At 37.4% G+C, this 22,225-nt stretch overlaps 1 protein-coding gene across 4 annotated transcripts in view; it reads right to left on the bottom strand.

Annotated features, from left to right (window-relative positions):
• The window catches only part of Slx4ip (SLX4 interacting protein), a 168,898-nt gene that overhangs the window by 18,026 nt on the left and 128,647 nt on the right, over window positions 1-22,225 (bottom strand). For 3 of the 4 annotated variants that reach the window (XM_033761172.1, XM_033761173.1, XM_033761174.1), the window contains 2 exons: window positions 7,842-7,919; window positions 5,200-5,285 (listed from right to left, as the gene is read on the bottom strand). In XM_033761172.1, coding sequence (XP_033617063.1) covers window positions 5,200-5,285; window positions 7,842-7,919 — 164 coding nt within the window. The remainder of the gene's footprint in view (window positions 1-5,199; window positions 5,286-7,841; window positions 7,920-22,225) is intronic. The other variant, XM_033761175.1, reaches the window with a different exon arrangement.

The following is a 22,225-nucleotide window of genomic DNA, read 5'->3' on the forward strand; positions in this document are numbered from 1 at the left end:
AAAAAAAAAAAAAAAAAAAAACCAAGAAGAAAATATAAATGTGTCTGATTTTGAAAAACATTAATACCAAGATTATCAAAAGCACAAATCATCGTGGAAAACATAAATCTGACGACCCAGACTCCTACCATGCAGCAATGACCCGTGTTTGAAAAGTAAATGATACATGCACTGAGAGTTACTTTCCTTACTATATAAGAATCTGTTTTGTACAGTAAGGAATTTTTGAAATACAAAAACATCAATAGAAAAATGGACAACAATTCATAATTTACAAATGAATAGGGTCCTAGATTTAAAAAATGACCTTAATTATTAAGTATGAAGTACAGAGACATAGATTAGGTAACAGAGGTCATCTCTGGGCTGGGAGCTGCAGATCATCTTTTTCCTCTGTGTATATTTGAATTTAAATTTTTTATACAATGGATATGTACCATTTTGGCAATCAGTTATTAAGAACTAAGTTCAGAATGTCATGGAAAATGTGAAATACAGAAATAGTCTTCTCCCACTCAGGGAACTTTTCCTGGTGCTGCAGGAGTCTCTTCTAACACTGTTTAGGAAATACAGTAAGAAAAGAGAATAGATTTTTAAAGTCTATGATACATCATGAAAAACCTAGAAAAGTCATCCAGTACTTCTTTAAATGTTTTATATGAAACTGGAGGATTCTTTTTTGAATGAACTCATTTACACTTAAGCAAAAGTTCATTTCAAAACATTTTAGGGCCAAGGATTTAGCTCAGTGGCACCACGGCTGCCTTGCAAGTGCGAAGTCCTGAATTCGATCCCGGGCACGGCAGAAAAAAAAAAAAAAAAAAAAAAAAAAATCTGCCATCAAGGTATGGAAATCACTACACAAATTATTAAGTAGTTTAATTTTTCTGTTCTAAAAACATAAGGCTTAAAAACTTTCATTTTAACTTCTACTTACCTTTCCTAATATAAAACTCTCCCTTAAATATTTTTATTATAATTTTTAAATGTAACAGTACAGCTCTCATTTGTACAAATCATTTTATAGTTTATATTTAGCTACAGTTTCATCTGCTTCCTGATAGAAATTCTGCGTCAGAAAGGATTTTTGAGATAATTTGATACTTTCCCCCCTTGAATGAAGAGGACTAAGGTCTACAGGGGTTGGATCACACACTGTTAAAGAATATAACAGCCAAGCTAAAAATAACCCAGCCTCTTCTAGTTTATTGCTTAAGACTAATTTTCACTTCAATCTTATATTCATTAACTAGGAGATTTAAAATGTTAAATTGTAGCCTGACTTAAGGGAAGTGGTAAATTTAGTGCCTAAATGTTACGTCTTGTTAGGAAGTCTCCCAGTATCATTTTACTTAGTAGGGGCCATAGGAAGGACCCGGCCCTGTGTGGCCGGTTATGTCTGCAGGACCACCCACGTGGCCACATCTCAAATGCAGCATAAGCAGAGAACCCAAACCTCTTCATGTGTGCATCTACTCTTAGGCAGCAATGGTGCTACATGTCATATCTTCATTTCCAAAAAGGTCACTGCCTTTGACAGCAAAGCTAAAAAATTAAGAAAGTAGGTCTAGAATTTTGGCCTTTCTTGGAATGACAAAAATTTGATTGACCAATAAGGGTACAGGTGCAGGAAGGTGACTGCTTTAGGAAAAAATGGAGGTTTTAGTTGAGCTACATTTTTGGATCACTAGGAAACCCTTCAGTAGTTTTGATCTGCCAGACCATAAGCTCTATGAGGACAAAAGCAGTCTCATTATTCTTTGTTTCCTTGTGGCCTACGAGGTTTCCAGTATGGATCAGCACTCAGCAAATTATGTTAAATGTGATGGCAGAGCAGATGGGAAGGGTGATCTCCAGAGAACAGGGGTGGCTGGAACTAAAACACAATGAATAGGAGCTCTGCACTGGCCCTGAATCATCCTACAGATATACAGGAGTTCTATAGCTATTGTATAACTTTAATAAAGAAATGATGAAATTGATTTTATATTTCCTGAAAGCTGCAGGACTATACATCTGAGAAAGAGGTCTCACATACATTTCAGAAAATATTGTTGGAATGTAACATAACTGAGTAAAAAATTAATTTATGTTCTTATTTCTTAGGAAAAAAAAAAAGGGTGGAGAAAAAAGAAAAAAGTCGAAGGTAAAAACTCTCAAAAAGACTCCCTAGCTCCATATCAAGCAATAGGTCAAAAGCTGAGGTTACAAGAGTTTCAAGATTTCTTATGAGAAACTCTAGTAAGAAAAATACAATGAGTCATTTCATAATAATGCCCTTTCTTCCCAAAGTACACATCATAATTTCCACATCCCTAGCACATGGGCAGTCAGTGCAGAGCTACTGCAACATGGAGGACCCCCCCCCTCTGTCCCTAAGTGAAGAAAGGAACATGGACAGTGGGAAACAGACCTTCTGGGTGTGGCCCGTAATGGGGACAGTGCGGCTGTACTCACTCTGCCCTGACAGGGAGGGGGGCTTTTCCTTCGTATGGCCTGATTGGGACAGCAGTTCTTTTGCGCACCTACTTCAAAGAACTGGGCAGCATGTGCAGCTGCTTCCCTGTCTGCAGACCAGAAGAATCCCTCAGCAGTAAACATTTGGAGATGTTCCAGGTTTCCTAACAAACTGTCATTTAAGTAGGCACTGATGGGGACAGGGATTTAGCTCAGTGGCACCGGGCCTGCCTGGCAAGCGCAAGGTCCTGCCTGAGTTCGATCCCTGATACAAACAAAACAAAACGAAACAAAACAAAAAGACACTGATGGTCCAACTGAGGGAGAAAGGATGATGGAAAAGGAATCTGTTCCACTTGGAGCTACGGCAAAAGTACCTGTTTAGGTACTAGCTGACTTCTGGGGCATAAAAGAGTGAGCGCAACAATACAGAAAAAAACCAAAGCTCGCTGCCAATACAGCTTCTTGGGAGCCAAGTTCCCAGGCCTTGCCCGCTCAGAAGTTCCCTGAGAATTACTACCAAGAAAGTGGGATGGATCCTGCCCTCTGTGGAATATCAATGTAAACTGACAAAAGAATTCAAAGCTTGAAGGAAGTTCAAGGAATACTCAGGGGAGCCTGAGATCATGGGCTCTGGGCATTTGAAGTATATTAGAAGGAGTAGGAATGTCTTCTCTGGGCAGAAGGCAGTTCTGGGAGGAAGGAAGGATTGTTTATTGATCCTTAAATAGCCAAGCGAGGCAGGCTCTGCAGAGGTTGAATATCAATGAGGATTAAGCTCCAAGACACTTCTGGTGGGAGAATGGTGTAGCTGGCTTGATGGGCAATTTGTGGAAAGGGCCCTTACTTGACTTGGGTATTTTGTAACTTCCAGGGACAAGGAGCTTGAGGAAGTAGTGAACGATGAGGGGTGTTCATGTGAGCAGGTGAGGTGGGAGGGCAAGGGGACCTTACCTCTGGTGATTAGCTGAACAGTATGGACTGTTGTGTTGACTCCCGTTTCTGGGAAAATGTGTAGGTGGAGGGGAAGCCAGAGTTGGGCAAAACAAGCAACTGAAGATACAGACTAACCACAACCACAAAGAACCCCCACAACAAACTTCATGATGTAAGTGGCATGTTATTGTTAAAACTCAGGACATTTTTAAGATAAGGATACTGAACTCACTCATGTAAAAGGCTCAAACTGTTCAACTTTTCAGAATGAAAAATTTCAACATTTACTAAGTTCTCCAGATTGTAGGATTTATATAACAGCAGCTATAGAAAACTTACATCTGTGTAAATACCAGGGCCCCTAAAGAGGATAACATTTCATTTGTATTGATATGTTTTAATTTTCCCTTAATAATTTAAGATACTAAGTATTAACATTACATATCAGATATGAGATCTAATTTCTCCTGTATTCCATGTGAAAGCAGTATTACTTTTCGGTACAGCTAATTGTTATTTTCTTAAATCACAAATCAATTTCTTCCTTGCTCTAAAATCAGTTAAATGATATTATATATTAAAATTGTATGCCAACAGCATTACTGCTTCAGTATTTACTAACTTAATACAAGAACTCAGCATCCTGGAAATAGTTCAAAGGATTAAATAGCTTTTAATACTTTTTGCTAAGTTTACTACATTTGTTTCATTAGTGTGCATATATAGCGTTTTTAATGGGTAGAGAAGAGGAAATACATGGATCACAATGGCTTTTCTGGAGAGGTTCTCTGCTCAAAATAAACCAATCTAATATGAGTTTTTTATCTTGATTTTTGCTGGGTCTTTATTCCCTCTTACCATCTTTCAAACACCCATATTCTTATATATTTATTTAAGATGAGATAAGAAGCTGCTTTTAGACTATTGGCCAAACTTCAAATTTCATATGAATTAAAAAACAATAAACATTAGGGATAATCTAATATTGCCATAAATTATTTTACAAGCATAATAATCATGTCATACTTCATGGCTGGGTGAATATTTGCTAATATTTTTCTATTTGTCAAAGTTTCAAGTCTTATACCCCACAACATTAAAGTTTATGCAGAGGTAAGCAGTTTGTAACTGCAGCAAGACACACACAAAATAAGGAGACTGCCAGCAGTGCATGTAAAACTTAAAAGACAAAGCCATGAGCTACACTGCTCTGAGTAAGGATTTTGCTTTTTTCTGAATAGGGAACTCCAAAGACACCAAATCAGGCCCTGATGCAGTTAGAGTGTGTGTGTGTGTGTGTGTGTGTGTGTGTGTGTGTGTGTGTGTGTGTGTGTGTGTGTGTGTGTGAATATGAACCACATCAACTATGAAATAATACACTGGGGAGAAGTCCTGGTTCTCATGAAAATGATTCATCACAGTATAAAATCCTAAAGCCACTGACCCTAATGAAAACTCCCAGTGGAAACATGTAGATTCTGCTTTGTGTCATTTTAATATTACCATAAGCACCAGCACCATTATTGGTGATGTGTTGCTTTCTCATTTAAAACTGATAGTGAAAAGATACTGCTATCAAACTAAGTATTCAAGAGGTCCCTGTGGAAAAGAGAAACGAAAAAAAATCTCATTGCATTAGTTAATCAATTTTAGCACACAAAATAGGTAAGACATTTTGATCCCTTAAAATAGGCACTGAATACTCAACAGCTAAATGACAGCAGCAGACACTTTCTACCCCTTTTTAAAAATAATAACACCGAATTTAAGCACATTCGTTTGTTTAGAGAATTTTTTCATACATACCAATTCTTTCTGATTTGCCAAGATGTCAGGACTGACTGCAAGCTGACTAACACAGACCACAAATTGGTCAGGGAATACACGGAATTCTATACAAAATTAAGAAAATCAAGTTACCATGAAGGAATCAAAAGAACTATGAACACAGAAATGTTTATTCTTAGATTTCTTTGTTCATTTTACCCTGTGCAGTATGCATGCATGCAGATATGAGACTTGCGTCTCTTCTCCCCCTCTTCTCCTTCCTCCTTCCAGTGTTTGGAATCAATAGGGCAGCGTAAGCACAAGGCCCCAGGGACAGCAAGGAAGCTGTAAATAGGTCCACCTGGACCCCGGGATCATTCTAGCACAGGGAACCAGGGCAAGGCCTCCACAGCCTCCTTTGTGTCAGTTTGCAGTTTTCCCTTTAGAACTTGCATTTGGGAAATAGTATCAGTGTTTTCTAATGAGTGCACACTTATAAAGAGGAAGAGTGTTAGATAAAAATGTAAAAATGTGATCTACCAGTCTTTCTCTAGTGTTTTATTATCATCTCCCTGGACAGCTGGTCTTAGCGAGGTCCTCTACACTACAGGGCAAACTCCCAGGCTAGAACTAGCTTTGAAAACAGCATCTTCTCTTAGGAATTAGTGATCAGACTACTAAGGGAATAGTTAAATATGCAATATAGAGGTGATAGAGCTATCCCATAGTCTGTAATGATCTTATTATTTCAGCCTCTTAAAAGCAAAACCAGTCTTCTGGGTGGGAAAGGCTAATGAATCACAGAACGGGACTCAACAGTCAACAAAGGGAAGGCAAAACAGCAGCAGCACAATCTGGATCTTCCCTCGGATCACAACCCATCAGTTCTTCCATCCATCTATCATCTGTCCACCCCCACCCAGCCCTGGGCGACATCCCAGGCGCAGTTTAGTGGATGCTAACAGTATTGGTTAGGAGTGGATGGGGAGGACCCTCTCCTCCTTTCTTAATACTTGGTGCACTGGTTGAATATCTTTATAACGGACATGTACCCTATTTGTGTTTTCTAAAAGACAAAACTCCCCTTTATACATAGTCAGTTTTTAAGAGATAGGTACTATGAATTAGGTAAATGAATCTTTTTACAGACCCTGCGTACAGGACCCTGAGCAGACAATGTGTATCAATTTGCTACAGTGGGAAGCCAAGCACAAGGTGGGAGTTATGAAGACAATTTAAACACAGTTAACTCCTTACAACAGTCAGCTATATTAAATCATACCAAAAGGCCTACAGAGCTGACGTTCCAGTAACAGCTCTCTCCAGATCCCTGAACTTATTGCTATCTCTTCAGAGGTCATTTTCTTTATTCCAGTCCATCCAACTCAGCACACAACTTGATGGTCCTAAAAAGCAGCTGCACTCATCCTGCTCAAAAGCCTGTCATGGCTCCCCCGCCCCCAAAACCAGGGCCCAACCTGCTGGTCTGATCTTACTCCCTACTCATTCTCCTTATTCAGAAAGCCCTCAATTTCAGGTGCAGGTCTGGGTCTAAACTCTGACCACCCGCCCCAGATATTACATCTGGCTTGGTGATGACAGAAGGCCTTTGAAAAGCCAGAACAAAATTATCAAAGCAGCTAATATTATTCAAAAGTTCCTAAAATATATTATCGAGATACACAGTAAGTGGTCCATTTCCTTCTTTATGGAAAGTGAAACCGAGCCACCAAATTCATTGTCTACACCCCACAATAAAAAAACTGAACTATAAACAGTTCATTAGTGGATACAAGTTGGAATTCAAAATTACTAATTTCATCAAATAATCCTTCTGTTTTGTATTTCTATTTTTTTCTCTGAAAAGTAAAGATGACAGATTTTGAAAATTTTGATGCCAGGTACTGTATTAACAGAAAGCTATGTCTGTCTTGGTCTTAATTAAGGGTTGTATTATTTTAATATTTAAGTAAAGATTTAGCCAATGGCAGTCGCTACCAGGAAGGGTAGCTAAAAGGTGTTCTAACAGATACAAAGACAGCTGGCTTATTTTACAAGAAGTGAACAAAGGGGAAGGCCCCTAAGAGGATAACAACATTTGGGGCTAAGGAAGCACAGATAAAATCATGAAGTGTTCACAAGCAAACCTCTATATAGTTAATTTTTAAAGTCCCTGTTTCATGTCTTAAACACACACTGACCCTGTCCTGTCTAAGGGGACTGAGCTAAGTTTTCCTTCCAATACTCAGATCTACTTGGAGAACAGGCGTTAGCTTGTGACTTTATTGTTGTGCGCTCCACAGGTTCGGCATCATCTCTCAGTGACATCTTAACTTGGGGAAATGTGAGGTGGGAACTGGCCTCGTCTCACACCTACAGAAGGCTCCAGTGGCTCTGCGATGGGAAAGTGCTTTCTCTTGCGCACACCTGCTCTGTATCCCAGGACCTTGGTGTTTGTTCACTGACAGCGATGGAGTGATTCCGAGTTCAGCATGCTCTCCCCACTATTCTCAGATACAGAGGCAGCAACAGTGTAAGTTGGAAGAAAAATCACAAGTGTTTGGAAATATTCAGTGACAGGAACACAATGAAATAAACAGGAATTTCTATTCCTTTTCACCCCTTCTCTAGGGTCAGTGGATTATGTGAAATGCTGGATAATCCAAGAAACAGGTTCTTACTAGTATTTTGTGAGCTCCCAATGCAGCGAAGGTGTATCCCCCTCTTGAGGAAATAGGCTGTGATCTGAAAGCCATAACCTGTAAAATGAAAACAGCATGATTATATTATGAGCTTAGTAGTCACTGAGTCCTAGGGGCCCAGATCAGAGCCTGACATTAAATATGTATTCAATAATTATTTAACAGTAATTACTTAATAAGTGAAAGAATAAAAGAACCAACAGAGAGCATCACCTGAGGGGAAGGGATGAACATTACTATGCTGGCTATTTCAGGAGCTCGGCCATAACACCTGGTACAATCTCTAGTCCCTGAAGAGGCTCAGTCATATCATCTGTAAAGCGGAATAAATGAGGGAGGAGGTCTAACATAACTGAAAATTGGGGCTCTCGGGGGAACAATTAACTCAGTGTGAACTGATGTATAATCTTGGCCACCTTCTGACATTCATTATTTATTATCACAAATGAAACTATTTTGCCTGTAAATAAGTTATTTTCTAATTCCCTAATTTAAGTACAGCCAGTCTTTTAACAAGATATAAAGAGACACAGCAGAAGTAAAAAAAAAGTCCCCAATCCACCTTAAGGGAGCATTAACTGTCGGCAAGTGTGTGAGACACCTAGAGTTCCCTGTGCTAGTGACAGCAGGACAAATTGCTACAGCCACTTCGAAAACCTACCTGCATCTGTAAAGCTGAATTTAAGTGTTCATTATAGCATTCTTCACAATATACTCGAATTAGAATTGATGTAAAGATTAAAAATGGGAAGACACACATAGTGAAGTAAGTACCACACTGCCTCTGTGATAATATGTTCTGTAACTAGAGGCAGTAATAATCAGTAAGCGACACAATCATAACGTTAAAGAGGTTCGAGAGAGTAGACCTCATCGGAGAAAGGCAGAGGCAATACCACTGATCTTATAGGGTGGTAAGAGAATTTCAGATAATTCATAGTACCAGCCTAATTCCTTTGTCCCTCTCTTCTTCTCCAAGTCCTACCCATGCAAAGTCCATGGAGATGACTGCTACCAAACTGTGTCCTTAGAATACAACTAAAGAAGCTTCCACTTGCACTGTCAGTACCCTTCTGATGCCCCTTGAGACCCAGGATACCAGAGCACACATTCTGTTCTGTCTAAACAAGCTGTGGCTGTGACCGCACAACTGCTTCAGTCACGCAGATTGTGAAATAACAGTGACATCTATGAAAGGATAATCTCCAGATTTACTGAGATGAAATACATTTTTTCTCAACACACTTGAAAATGGACTGCATTTCAGTCATGTGGCTTTCTTCTGCTTGAAATGTGAAGCAAAATAGGCACACCATTGGTATTACTCGGAGTGCTTTCAACAAATATTTCATCGCTTAGGTCAGAGGGAATGGAAGCTCCTTCTACATCTGTTTATTTGTCCTACTGTTGGGTGGGGGTGGTGTGTAAGAGAAGAATCCTTAGCAATTTGGAACTTACAGACACAGCAAAATTTAGACATTATTTTTCACATTACTGAGTCTTCCAAAAAAATGGAACAAAAAAGTGCAATTGCCTAATGAACAGTAAAGTCCCAAAATGTCTCCTTTTTCTATAGAAAGAGTTGTATAGATAGATTCCAAGCAATTTATTGCTGAAGTTACAAGAACTGAGTTTATTAAAACCTAGCCCCCTACAGCTGTATTCTCTACAAGATAAGATTATGTTAAAGGAATCTTTTCTAAACTAGCATCTTTGTTATTAGTGGTTTCAGTGAATAACTTGGCCTCATGGCACCTATAAGCAAAAGGGCAAGTTTAACATGTAAAACAAGATCTGCACCTGCTTAATTCAAATTCCAGTGGTCATATGTAACTTGATTGTTTAAAGAGAAACTTGAGAGATTAAACACCAAAGGTACTGTTGTCAGTTCTTATGACAAACCAAAATTGATATGTAAACAGAAAATTATTGCTGCTGAAACATACAGAACTGAAATGGTTTATAGAGATGTAATTCATTTATCCATAGGTAACTAGTGTTGATAAAGACTGCATTCTTACTTTTGCTATTACTGAAATAGACTTTATAGGGCTCAACAGACCACTAAGATTTTTGTACACAGCCAGGACTAGAACAAAGTTCTACTGTTCTCTAAAGCTAAACAGCAATTTGGCAAAGAATTCAGGAGCCCTTCTGCTTTCCCTATGTAGGCAATAGCTCCTAGCTTGCTACTCTTGTGTTGTAAATGCAGAAAACCTCAGTCTGTTGGAGACTAGGGGAAAATAAGCCAAAGAAAATCATAAAGCAATAATATTTTTATTTGAAAATGATCTGGCAGCAGTATTCTGGAATTAGGAGGCACTTGCAAATCACACTGCAGTAAGCCTGTTTTCTTGCTGACTACTTCGGTCCTCCACAATCTGAGACTATCATCTGTAGACCCAGGAAGGCACTGGGGTTAGAAAAGGAATGGCTTTGTAATGGAAGCATTTTTCTACCAGGATTCTCTGAGTATATATATTTCTGGAAATGACTTACTTTCATTTCTAAATTGCTAAATTTCATGTGATCTAGTACCAGCAAAGCCATCTTCTCCCCTGGCCTCTAAGAGCCCCCAAAGTTTCCAGTTCCCGAGCCACTTGCTGCATTCTTACAATGTAAAAAGCTGTTGTATCTCTCTATCTTTCCACACACAGTCTTCAGACCCCCACTCAAGACTGAAATGATGTTCTGTTACCAATTAACCTTCTTCTGGCTCACCTCATTGTTCACCAAAAACTAATTCTCTAAGGGGAAAAAAATGGAAGGGTGATCGTTAAGATCATTAATGTTTATGAAAGCAAGAAAGGGCAACCAAGTGTTCTACTATTATTTCCTACTCTGCATAAAGTAACTGCTCCAAAATGGCTTTATTAGAAATTTGAGACTTCATTAATATTAAGGCAATAATTACAACAACACCAAATCAAACATGAGTTGTACAGAATCCACCTTGGATTAGCAAGCCATGCAGAACAGTTTAAGTAGTACCATGCTCTAATGAGGTATGTATTTTATGGGACTGCTCATTTATTTGAGTTATTGTAGTTCATACTCCCAAGGCACTGACAGCAAATGTGCAAGACAGAGTTTTCAGTGCAAATCTGTCCAGCCTCCCTTGTGTTCCAGTGGACTCATAATCAAAGTGACCTGAGCTTCCCCATGGTTGCCAAGGGGATTGTGTGGCATGGTACCTAAAGGCGGAGCCCCTCTCCCATAGTCACAGTGAGATCACACACAGGGAGCCTGAGGAAATCCTACATGTGGCTCAGTAAGGCCCTAAGATGGCCCAGCAGGTGAGCACCACCTACATGGCTCATCTCTATCAATGCCTTCTCTCAAACAGCAAGGCAGGCTCTAGAGGACCTCCTGTGTCCTCGGCACTTCTTCTCGTATGAAGACAACCTATTTGTAAGCATCATCACTCACATCATTATGAAAAATTTATACCTAAAAACTCATTATGTACATTCTATAGTGGCCAATCTCTTGCCATATTTCATATATGTATTTGCTAACCTAAAAAAACTAGAAATCATAAAAATTTACTCCTATGAGTGCAAACTCCCAAACAATGAGATTCACCTGCATTATCAAATGCTATAGGCTGAGCATCCCTAACTTGAAAATCTAAACTATCCTGAAGTCTAAAACTTCTGGAGCATTGATAGGATGTTCAAAACTTTCATATTTTGGAGCATTTATGATTTTCTTAAAATTAGGGATGCTTAACCAGTAAAGTCTATGTAAATATTCCAAAATCCCAAAACTCTGAAATCTAAAACACTTGAGTCCCAAGCATTTCAGATAAGGGATATTCAACCTGTATTATGGCAGCTAAGCATAACATTATTGCTCAAATAATGAATCCATATTTAAATGTCTCCAACTGTTTCAAAATGTTCACCACTTGTTTTTCCTCAAAGTAGAATTTAGCCAAAAATCATGCATTTTAATGGCTATATGCTTATATCTCCTCTTTTAATCTTAATCTCTCTCCCCTTTTTTCCACAACTCTGAACTTTTAAATCAATTAGGCTAAGTCATCTTAATGGAATGAGCCTAATCATTGATTTGAACTTCAAAAAAAAAATCTCAATTACCTAAATATAAATTTTCAATCTGCATGCTTGCTTATGCATGCATGCATGTATGTATGGTATGTATGGTGTGTAGCTCAGGCTGGCCTCAAACTCATCCAAAATCCTCCTGCCTCAACCTCCTAAGTGCTGGGATTACAGGCCTGTGCCACCAGGCCTGAGGCCTGGGAACTCTTTTAGATGCTAGTGAGTTAACAATCCTGACTTCTCATTTAACTGCTATAGGAAACTACAGGTTCAAATTAAAGCTATAATCACAATTCAACATTTGGAACACAGATGACTTGGAGATTTAGCTCTACAAATAATTTCAAAGAAGTGAAATCTTAAATTTGTAGATGCTTAGAATTCTGGCAAAGACAAACTTACCTTAGGAGGTTTGCTAGTGGTCTCTTATTTGTTTTAAAAATGGGCTCCTGGTTGCAACCACACTACTCACTATGCGCTAACACAGAAGTAGCTTTATATGCAGCACGTGCCAGTTCAGTCAGTGACTATTCCCCGTATGAAGCTGTGAGTTACTTTTCATTCTCCATCTGAAAATGTGGCCAAAATTTAAGAAGAGAGGAAGAAAGAGGGTGATCTCTACCATACACTAATAATGCCTGGGGTACTAGATTAGACAAGGAACATATCACAGAAAAGATGGAGAATATACGTGTGTTACACCTGTTTCACTCAGAGGGAAAAAATAAAGTTATAAACTCATTTCTTCCAATACTGCATTCATTTAGAAAGTTATACCTGTCCTTACTGGAAGGATAGAAAGGGTAGAGAAGTCATGAGACCATACTGCCACTTAAAATATAAAAGACAGGCTAGGACTGAGATAGGGACTTCAGAAAAGCTTCAATGGGGCCTTCTGAAATGTGTTATAGGCCTACACTTGAGCTTTACTAATATTGCTGATGATGGGTGGGGCTGGAGAAACAAGCTGTTTTATGAGAACTAAAAACCTGGAGTCCTGCCATAAGTTTAAGAATACACACTGATCCTAATGAGATAAATGACAATGTGAAATAGGATGAAAAGGGCTAAAGGTTTAGGGAAAGTGGGAAGGGTAGGGGAAAGGTAATAAGGGAAAAGAAAAATATGATGGGCCTTCTGAAATGTGTTATAGGCCTACACTTGAGCTTTACTAATATTGCTGATGATGGGTGGGGCTGGAGAAACAAGCTGTTTTATGAGAACTAAAAACCTGGAGTCCTGCCATAAGTTTAAGAATACACACTGATCCTAATGAGATAAATGACAATGTGAAATAGGATGAAAAGGGCTAAAGGTTTAGGGAAAGTGGGAAGGGTAGGGGAAAGGTAATAAGGGAAAAGAAAAAAATATGAGAAAACCAAAAAATGGAAATAAAGTGTTTGTAAATGGGGAGGGGAGGAGGGGGTGAAGGGAGGGCAGGGACAAGGGGAAAAAATGAGAACCAAGACCTGTCATGTAAAGGTACAAGATCCCAATGATGAATGTAATTGTACTGTATACCTAAAATGTACCAATAAACTCAATGAGAGAGTGAGAGAAAAAAAGAATACATACACAGGATCCTAATTAAGGCTACAACTGGGAAACAATTTGGGTGGGTGGGTGGAATGCTTGTTCCTAGGCTAAAAATGCCAATTATTACCCAAGATATTTTAAAGACACCAAAAAGGTTCCCTTGAGATAATATTTCATGTCTTTAAATAAGGATAATACTAGACTCTGAGTCACAATAAAGATATGTCTATCTGATGCCAAAACAAATGGGGCAAACTGGTTAGTTTAACAAAGATGGGTTTTAAAAAACTGAATAGTTATCTGAGGCCAAATTTACTTAGAAAAATAAAATTTTCCACTTGTCACCTGTTGACTTTGTAGGTAATACCATACATAGGTCATACGTGCTATTCACTTTATTACCCATGGGATCCAGCAGCCACTGTTAACATTGATTATGAAAAATTTTCAGAGTAGACAAAAATCAGAATACAGCAAATTAAGTGATCACTTCTGATTTGTTCTTGACACTGCTTTCCTACTTTCTGTTTATAAAAATATGCCTTGTACATTAAATACAAAACCACTTTTAGATAATATGTAAGCACAGATGAAATGATATTCAAAACTATAGTTCCCACAATCATAATCCTGCCAGACTGCCTAATGATGAGAACGATATATTATTGTATACTTCTAAAACACAATGTTCTCTACACTACCCTACAATCATTTTCAAAGAACTATGCATAAAGGAAACAGATTTTTAATAAACCTTCTAAATGAGGCAGCTGATTTTCTGAACTGTTAACTATTCAAGCAAGCCCTTCAGCAACTGCTTGTAAATTTCCTGTGCCTGAGGAGGAACGAGACTTAAGTACATCCTCTGAGTCCTCCCTGCCTTGCAGAGGGTCCATTCCAACTCAGACTCTAGAGCCACATACAAAGAGGAGTTCATGAACTACTACTGGGCTATTACATCAGGACTGCAGAATCACAAGGTAAGAAACCCTGGAGAAGCCATACCGTCCACTTCCTGCTTGTCAGCTAGGATCACATTTTTAAAAAATACAGAAATGCCAAGTGAGAAGATGCCACACCTATCCATGTGCAACTCAATTCTTTCCTTATCAACTGAATTCAAGTTGCAAACTTAGTATCTAAGAAGCAAAACAGGTAACAGGAAAAGGGCTGGGTTCTGACTGGAAAGGTGGAGAGAGTATCTTGCTGGTTTCCAAGTGAAGGCAGTAACTCAGCTATCAGCCACCATGGGATCTAGGGAACAGCAGCACCAAAAGAACTGATAATCCAAATTTTATGTGAAGTCTCCCCAAATGTCAAATTTGCAAAATATACTGTGCGGTTCAAAGAAAACGTTTCTGAAGGCTGAAGAAGCTCTGTTCTGCCAGTCTGCAACCTCTAATCCACATTCCTTACACTTAGTTGAAATTCATTTTTTGTATCTTCCTCAGGGCTGAAGGAAAGCTGGCCACTTCCAAATACTTGAAGGTAGGTATTCAGTTTCAATTTAGTCATTTACTCGAAGCTGAATAAACTCAGTTCCTAAATTTGAGTACCTAGGGCATGGTTTTTGTGTTTAGTTTATCTTTCTGACTCTTTCAAAATCCTGATACTCAGTTGTAAAAGTTGACTACTTTTAGAAATTATTTGTTGTATAAACGTGTGGGACCTGTATTTTAAAAAAAATCAGAAAACTTTTATTAGTTTTACAGGACCTGAAAAGCTGAAGTAACATGTTATGTTTCTCTCCTGGGAGGACTAACCATTATAAAGATGAGAACTGTTCCCATATTTATTTATTTAACAGTCAGGTATCAAGTGCCTACTAACCAGATAATTCAGTTCAAATCACAGTAAAACTATTATTTATGTATGTGCATGTGTGTGTCCAAAATGTAGTTTGTAAGATGCTAAGAATAATTCTTAAATAAATCTAGAATAAACCAAAATATTTATGAAAAAAATTTCTAAGTGAAAAAATGCTTTTTCTAATAAAAAGTAATGTATACTCAATGCATTAACAAGTCTAGGGAAAAAAAGTGTAAAGTAAAATCAACAATGTGATCACCCAGAGACACTTGACTTTTGATATCCTTTAGATCTTTTCTCAAGAAAGTCACATATACACTCTTTTGTTTCTATTTTATATTTTAAAATTTTAATTTATTAGTGCATGTGCATAGTACAGAATGTTCACATTCCTTGTGGGAAGTTGGTGTATGCACATAACACATCTTAAATTCTTTTTTTCATTCCCTTTCTCTCCCCTCCCTCTCCCACCATTCATCCCTTGACGCTCTTCCTTTTTAAAAACTTTTTTCATGTATCTTTGTACATGTTTAGTCACACACATTCTTATTTCTACATGAATGGAATCCTATGATAAATATTATTTTATAACCCAATTTAAAAAACCTTCCATGTTGTAGTCATTAACTCTGTATACTCAAAATGTTTCTGTCATTCATAGCCCTGACTTTTTGTTACTTTATTCCACTAATTTATCAGTCAATACAGACCTCATTAATTACTTGAGCTTTATTTCTAACAAATCTTAATCTGGTATGGCAAGTTTCTCTCCTGCCACCTAACACCCACATCTATTACTTGGCGCTTTGCCCTTTCACTTAGCTTGTCAAGCTGCCTGAGAAAACCCTGCTGGAAGTTTGAGACTTTGAATTTCATATACAGATCAATCTGGAGAAAATGAATATATATTTATGACAATAAGACTTCTTATGCATCTAACACGGTAAGTCTTTCAATTATTTTCAATGTCTTTCAATAAAGATAAGTTTTTAAAGATTTCTTTGAGTTTCTTACAAAGTACTCTCCACTTTTCTACCATTATGGTTGTAAATGTAAATCTTCTAAAAGCTATGTTTTCACATTGACTTCTGTATGCTGTCAGGTGAAAAGCTTATTAAATTTTCATTATGTTTTCCAACTTTATTAAGGTTTAACTGACAAAAAATACACACTTAATGTGTATAACACTCTTTGTGAAATGATTATGACAATCAACCTAATTGACACATCTCTCACCTCATGTAGTAACTTTTTCTTTTTTGGCACCAGGAATAAAACTAGGTCTCATGCTTGTTAGGCAGGTGATGCTTATATGGTAAGTTTTTTAATTCAGTGCAAATACAAAAGTCTATTCACAAATTTCAAGTGTATAACACACTATTTATTATTAGCTGCAGAAAGTCCCCAAATTATGGTTGGCCTTGTGAATTTTCAACTCTAGGATGATGTGAAAGCCACATGCATTAGTAGAAACTGTACAGTAAATTTGTAATTTTGATCTTTTCCTGGGCTAAAAAGATACAGTACAACACAATCCTCTCTTTTGACAAAGGGGAGTGGCAGTTCCACCAGATGCAATCACAAAGGTAAACAACCAATACTCACAGAGTACTGTGTTGCTAAGCTGGGATGTCCAGTAGTTTAGGTGTGTGAAATGGAATTTTGAACTAATGGTACTTTCAACTTAGGATGAGTTTATCAGGATGTACCCCAAGCATAAGTAAAAAAAAATCTAGTATCTATCCCCGTGTTGTACATTAGATCCCTAGGACACTTTTATCTTCTAGCTGGAAGTCTGCAAGGCCTACCTTATATACCTGGAAGTCCTTTCTGTTTCTTGCTTTCCCCTATGATGCAGCTGGCCTTTACCCCTACCCATTTCCCTGGCAAGTACTACTCTAATCTAATGTTTTGATGAATTTGGCCTTTGCAGATTTCACATATAAGTGAAATCATAAAACGTTTTCCTTCCTGGGTCTGGTTTATTTTACTTAGCATATCTTCCAGCATGTTGCTGCAAATGGTAGCATTTTCTTTTTATGACCAAATAATATTCCATTACTATGGAATCCACAGATGTTCCACATTTTCTCTATCCATCATCTGTTTGTAGATACTAAGGGTGCTTCCATATCTTGGCTATCATTAATAATGTTGCAATAAACACAGCAGTACACATATTTGTGCAAGATAATGATTTTACTTTCTTTGAATACATACCCAGAAGTGGGATTGATGGGTCACGTTGCAGTTCTGTATTTAACTTTTGAAGAATTTTCATAATGTTTTCCATAATGGATGTACTAATTTACATTCCCATCAACAATGTGCAGGCATTTTTTTTCTCCATACTCACACCAACACTTCGCTTTATATTTTCCTGATGATTGGTGATGCTAAACATTTTCATATAGCACCAGCCATTTGTACGTCTTCTTTACAAAAATGTTTGCGTATCAGGGGCCAATGTTCATTTCTTAATTGGGTGTATTTTTGCTAATCAGTTGTAGGAGTCCCTCATATATTTTTGCTATTAATCCCTGCTATGGTTTGGATAGGGTTTGACCCACAGAGGATCATGTGCTACAGCCTTGGTCTCCAGTATGGCGATGCTGAGAAGTGGTGGAAACTTTAAGAGCTGGGACCTAGTGGGAGGTGATCAAGATACTTAAGCTGAATGATTGCTTTGCTCCTGGGAGTGCATTCTTGCTCTCAGAAAGTCTCATGACACAGGCAGCTGTAAGCAAGCCTGGAACCTGTCCTGAATCTTTCCTGCTTCTTGTCTTACCAAGTGATCGCTCTGGCACATGCTCCAGCCAGTGTGATGTCCTCTGCCTCAGGGCCCTCACCAGAGCCCAGGAGATGCAGATACCACAATTCACTTGTTCAATTTCTAAAAATTTCCAGAACTGTGAGCTATAATAAATCTCTTTTCTTTATAAAGTTCCCAGACTTGAATCTTTTTTTATAGCAGCAGAAAATGCACTCAGATGGCCCCTTATTGTAAATATGATTTGCAGCTATTCTCACCCATCCCGTAGGTTACCTTCTCATTTCGTTGGTTGTTTTGTTTGCTGTGCAGAGGTTTTTTTGTTTGATACATACCCACTTCTTTATTTTTGTTTTTATTTTCTGTCCTGGGTTCTCTCAAAAAAAAAAAGAAAGAAAGAAAGAAAAAAATCAAACAAACAGCTGTCTGGGCCAATGTTAGCAAGCTTTTCTTCTAGGTTTTCTGCTAGGAGTTTTATCATCTCTAGCCTTACATTTAAGTCTTTAACCACTTTGAGTTAATTTTTCTGCAATTAAGGCTATAAAATAAGGGTCTAACTTTGCCCTTTTGTGTGTGAATCTCCAGCTTTCCCAACATTTACTGAAGAGACTATGCTTTACGCATTGTGCACTGTTGGTGGCCTTGTCAAAGATTAGTTGACCATACAGGCCTGGGTTTATTCTGGGCCTCTCTTCTGTTTTATTTGTTTTGTTTTTTGACACAGGGTCTCACTATGTAGTTGAGACTGACCTGGAACTCACTACGTAGCCCAGGCTGGTCTCAAACTCACAGCGATCGTCCTGTCTCGGCCTCTTGAGGGCGTGCGCCACCATGCCCGGCTTTCTTCTGTTTTATTCTTCCATATGTCTGCTTTTATGGCAGCATAAAAGTTTTGAATGGTTAATAATTGTTATTAATTCTAGGACCAGGGATTTAGTTCAGTGTTGCTACTGCCTGCCTCACAAGCAAAAGGTCCTGAGTTCGATCTCTGGTACCGAAAAAAATTGTTATTAATTCTAATATTAGTCTGTAGTAGTATCTAGACTTTCTACATATATCACTTACTAGAAAAATAACCTTCTTGCTTATTTAATTTTCTTCACCTGTGTTTTTCACCCCTCCTTCTATCTTACTGTTTGGGCTGGGACTTCCAGTATAGAACTGAATATTGTCACTGGTAGGCATCTACCTGGTGCTCCTGATGATCAAAGGAGCACTTTAATGTTTTATTAGAAAAATAGTATTTCTTGTTCACTTTTTGTGGACATAATTCTGATTTTCTAAAATTATTTTATTATGAATGATAGTTGTTTTTTTCTGTACCTAATGAATTGTTATATGTATTATTCTTTAATTATTAATAATATAAATACATTATCCTATTTTCTACATTGCCAACTTTGACTAAAATTCAGTTTAGGGTTTCTGTTTTTATGTTTGAGGTTGACTTATAATTTTTTGCCCTCTTATTTTTCAAATTGTTTTAATGTGAAATTGTCCAAGCTTCATAAATGAGCTAAAAATGTTAATTCTTAATCACATATATAATACTAGAATTGCCTAGTTCTTAAATCAAGGTTGGTGCTTTTTTTTTTTTTTTTTGTACCAGGGATCAAATTCAGGTCCTTGTACTTGTGAGGTGGGCGTGGTGCCACTGAGCTAAATCCCTGGCCCAGTTCCCTTTTTTTTAAAGTAGTGGTTCAAATTGCTTAATAGAGTCTTTCCAAATATTGTATTTATTCTTAAATTCTTTTTCTTTTTTGGTACCAGGGATTGAACTCGGGTCCTTGCGCTTGCAAGGCAGGCCACCAAACCGCTGAGCTAAATCCCCGGCCCTAAGTTCTTAAGTTTTGTAATTTATACTTTTCTATAAATTATTCTATTCACACCTAAGTATTAAAATTTATTGGCATGAAGCTGTGCTCAATACCCTCATTTTAATTTCTGCTGATACCTAATTATGTCTTCCTTATTCAGAATGTATCTATGCCAAATATTTCTCTTTATCCTTTTCCCTTGCTCACTTTTGATCAATTTTCTTCTTGCTAACTTATTTTAAAAAATCTAAAGTTTGGCTTTCAAGTACTGTTTCTGCTATATATTTTTAAAACAATTTCTTTCTTCTTTGGGTTATTTTTTTCTTTCTGAAATTTTAAAAAATGAAACAACTTAGAGGTGTTATTCATTTCCATCCTTTCCTCTTTTCTAATGAAATATTTTAAGACTACAAATTGTTTGGGGCCAGGAATTTAGCTCAGTAGTACTGCTGCCAGCCTCACAAGTGCAAGGGCCCGAGTTCAATACCTGGTACCAAAAAAAAAGATTACAAGTCATTTCATGTAGGTACGCCACACAAGTTGTGGAAAGTAATTTTCACTAAAAAAAAAAAAATAGCTAAATAAAGACAGTGGGAAATGGTGGCACATGCCTGTAATCCCAGCATTTGGGAGGCTGAGGCAGGAGGATCGCTGTGAGTTCGAGACCAGCCTGGGCTACATAGTGAGTTCCAGGTCAGTCTCAACTGCACAGTGAGACCCTGTCTCAAAAATCGAAACAAACAAACACACTTTCCTTCAGTTTTAAATATTTTCTAGTTTCAATTAAGATTTTTTTGAACTATACAATTTGCACAAATATATATATATATTTTTAATCATTTTCCTTCACCTTTTATTGATTGGATCTTTTCAATATATATTTAGACATTAGGAAAATCTATAGTTCAACAAACAGAGATAAAGTAATGAGTTGTATGTTTAAAAATTATGCCATATATTTTTGTTATTGACAATTGTTATATTCTAAGAAATTATTAACTTAGTAAATATGCAACCATAGTTCCTGCAGAGGGAAATAAAACCTTCTTATACAGTTTATAATCTTAAATTTAAACGACATTCTTTCTTTTTTTTCAGCTTTAATTGAGTTTATTGGTACATTTTAGGGATACAGTACAGTTACATTCATTGTTGGGATCTTGTACCTCTACATGACAAGTCTTGATTCTCATTTTTTCCCCTTACCCCTGCCCTCCCTTCACCCCCTCCTCACCTCCCCATCTACAAACACTTTATTTTCATTATCTCACATTTTTTTCTTTCCCCTTATTGCCCTTCCCCTACCCATCCCACCTTCCCTACACCTTTAGCTCCTTTCTTCCCATTTCTAAATGTCAGTAATCTTATTAGGATCTTACGTATTATTGCAGATTATTCACACCAGGGAAACTATTCAGTATTTACACATGTGTGACTTATTTATTTCACTTAGGAGTATATCTTTAATATGTATCCATTTTCCTATGAATGAATCTATTTTCTCGTTATGACTGAGTAATATTCCATTTTATAGAAAAACCACATCTTCTTTATCCAGTTTCCAACGGATGGGCAAATGGGCTGTTTCCAAATATTTAGCTATTACAAACTGTGCCACTATGAACATGGGTGCGCATACTCCTCTGTGATATAATTCTTTTAGTTCTCTTGGAAAGATACCCAGGAGAGGGTTGGCTGGGTCAAATGGAACCTCCAGTCCAAGCTCTTTGAGGTATCTCCATATTGATTTCCATAGTGGTTGCACCAGTCTGCACTCCCACCAACAATGGATGCCCATTATCACCACTTCTCTTCAATATAGTTCTGGAAACATTAGCCACAGCAATTAGACAAGAGAAAGAAATTAAAGCAATAAAGATAGGAAAGGAAGAAGTTAAACTATCATTATTTGCTGATGATATGATACTCTACATTGAAGATCCAAAAAACTTCACCAAAAAACTTCTAGACTTAATTGACAGATTCAGTAGAATATCTGGATATAAGGTGAATACCCAAAAATCAATAGCCTTCTTATACACAAATAAATGACTCACAGAGAGAGAAATAAGGGAAAAAATACCCTTTACAATAGCATCCAAAAAAATGAAGTATCTAGGAATCAATCTAACAAAAGAAGCAAAAGATCTCTACACTGAAAACTACAGCACTCTGAAAACAGAAATTGAAAAGGATATTAAAAAAATGGAAAGATATCCCCTGCTCCTGGGTAGGAAGAATCAACATAGTGAAAATGGCCATACTACCAAAACTGCTATATACATTCAATGCAATGCCAATTGAAATTCCAACACTATATTTCACAGAACTAGAAAAAAGAATCCAAAAATTCATTTGGAACCA

Source organism: Fukomys damarensis, unplaced genomic scaffold, assembly GCF_012274545.1.
Source record: "Fukomys damarensis isolate Sample0158 unplaced genomic scaffold, DMR_v1.0_HiC HiC_scaffold_7, whole genome shotgun sequence".
In the NCBI taxonomy this organism is placed as follows: Eukaryota; Metazoa; Chordata; class Mammalia; order Rodentia; family Bathyergidae; genus Fukomys; species Fukomys damarensis.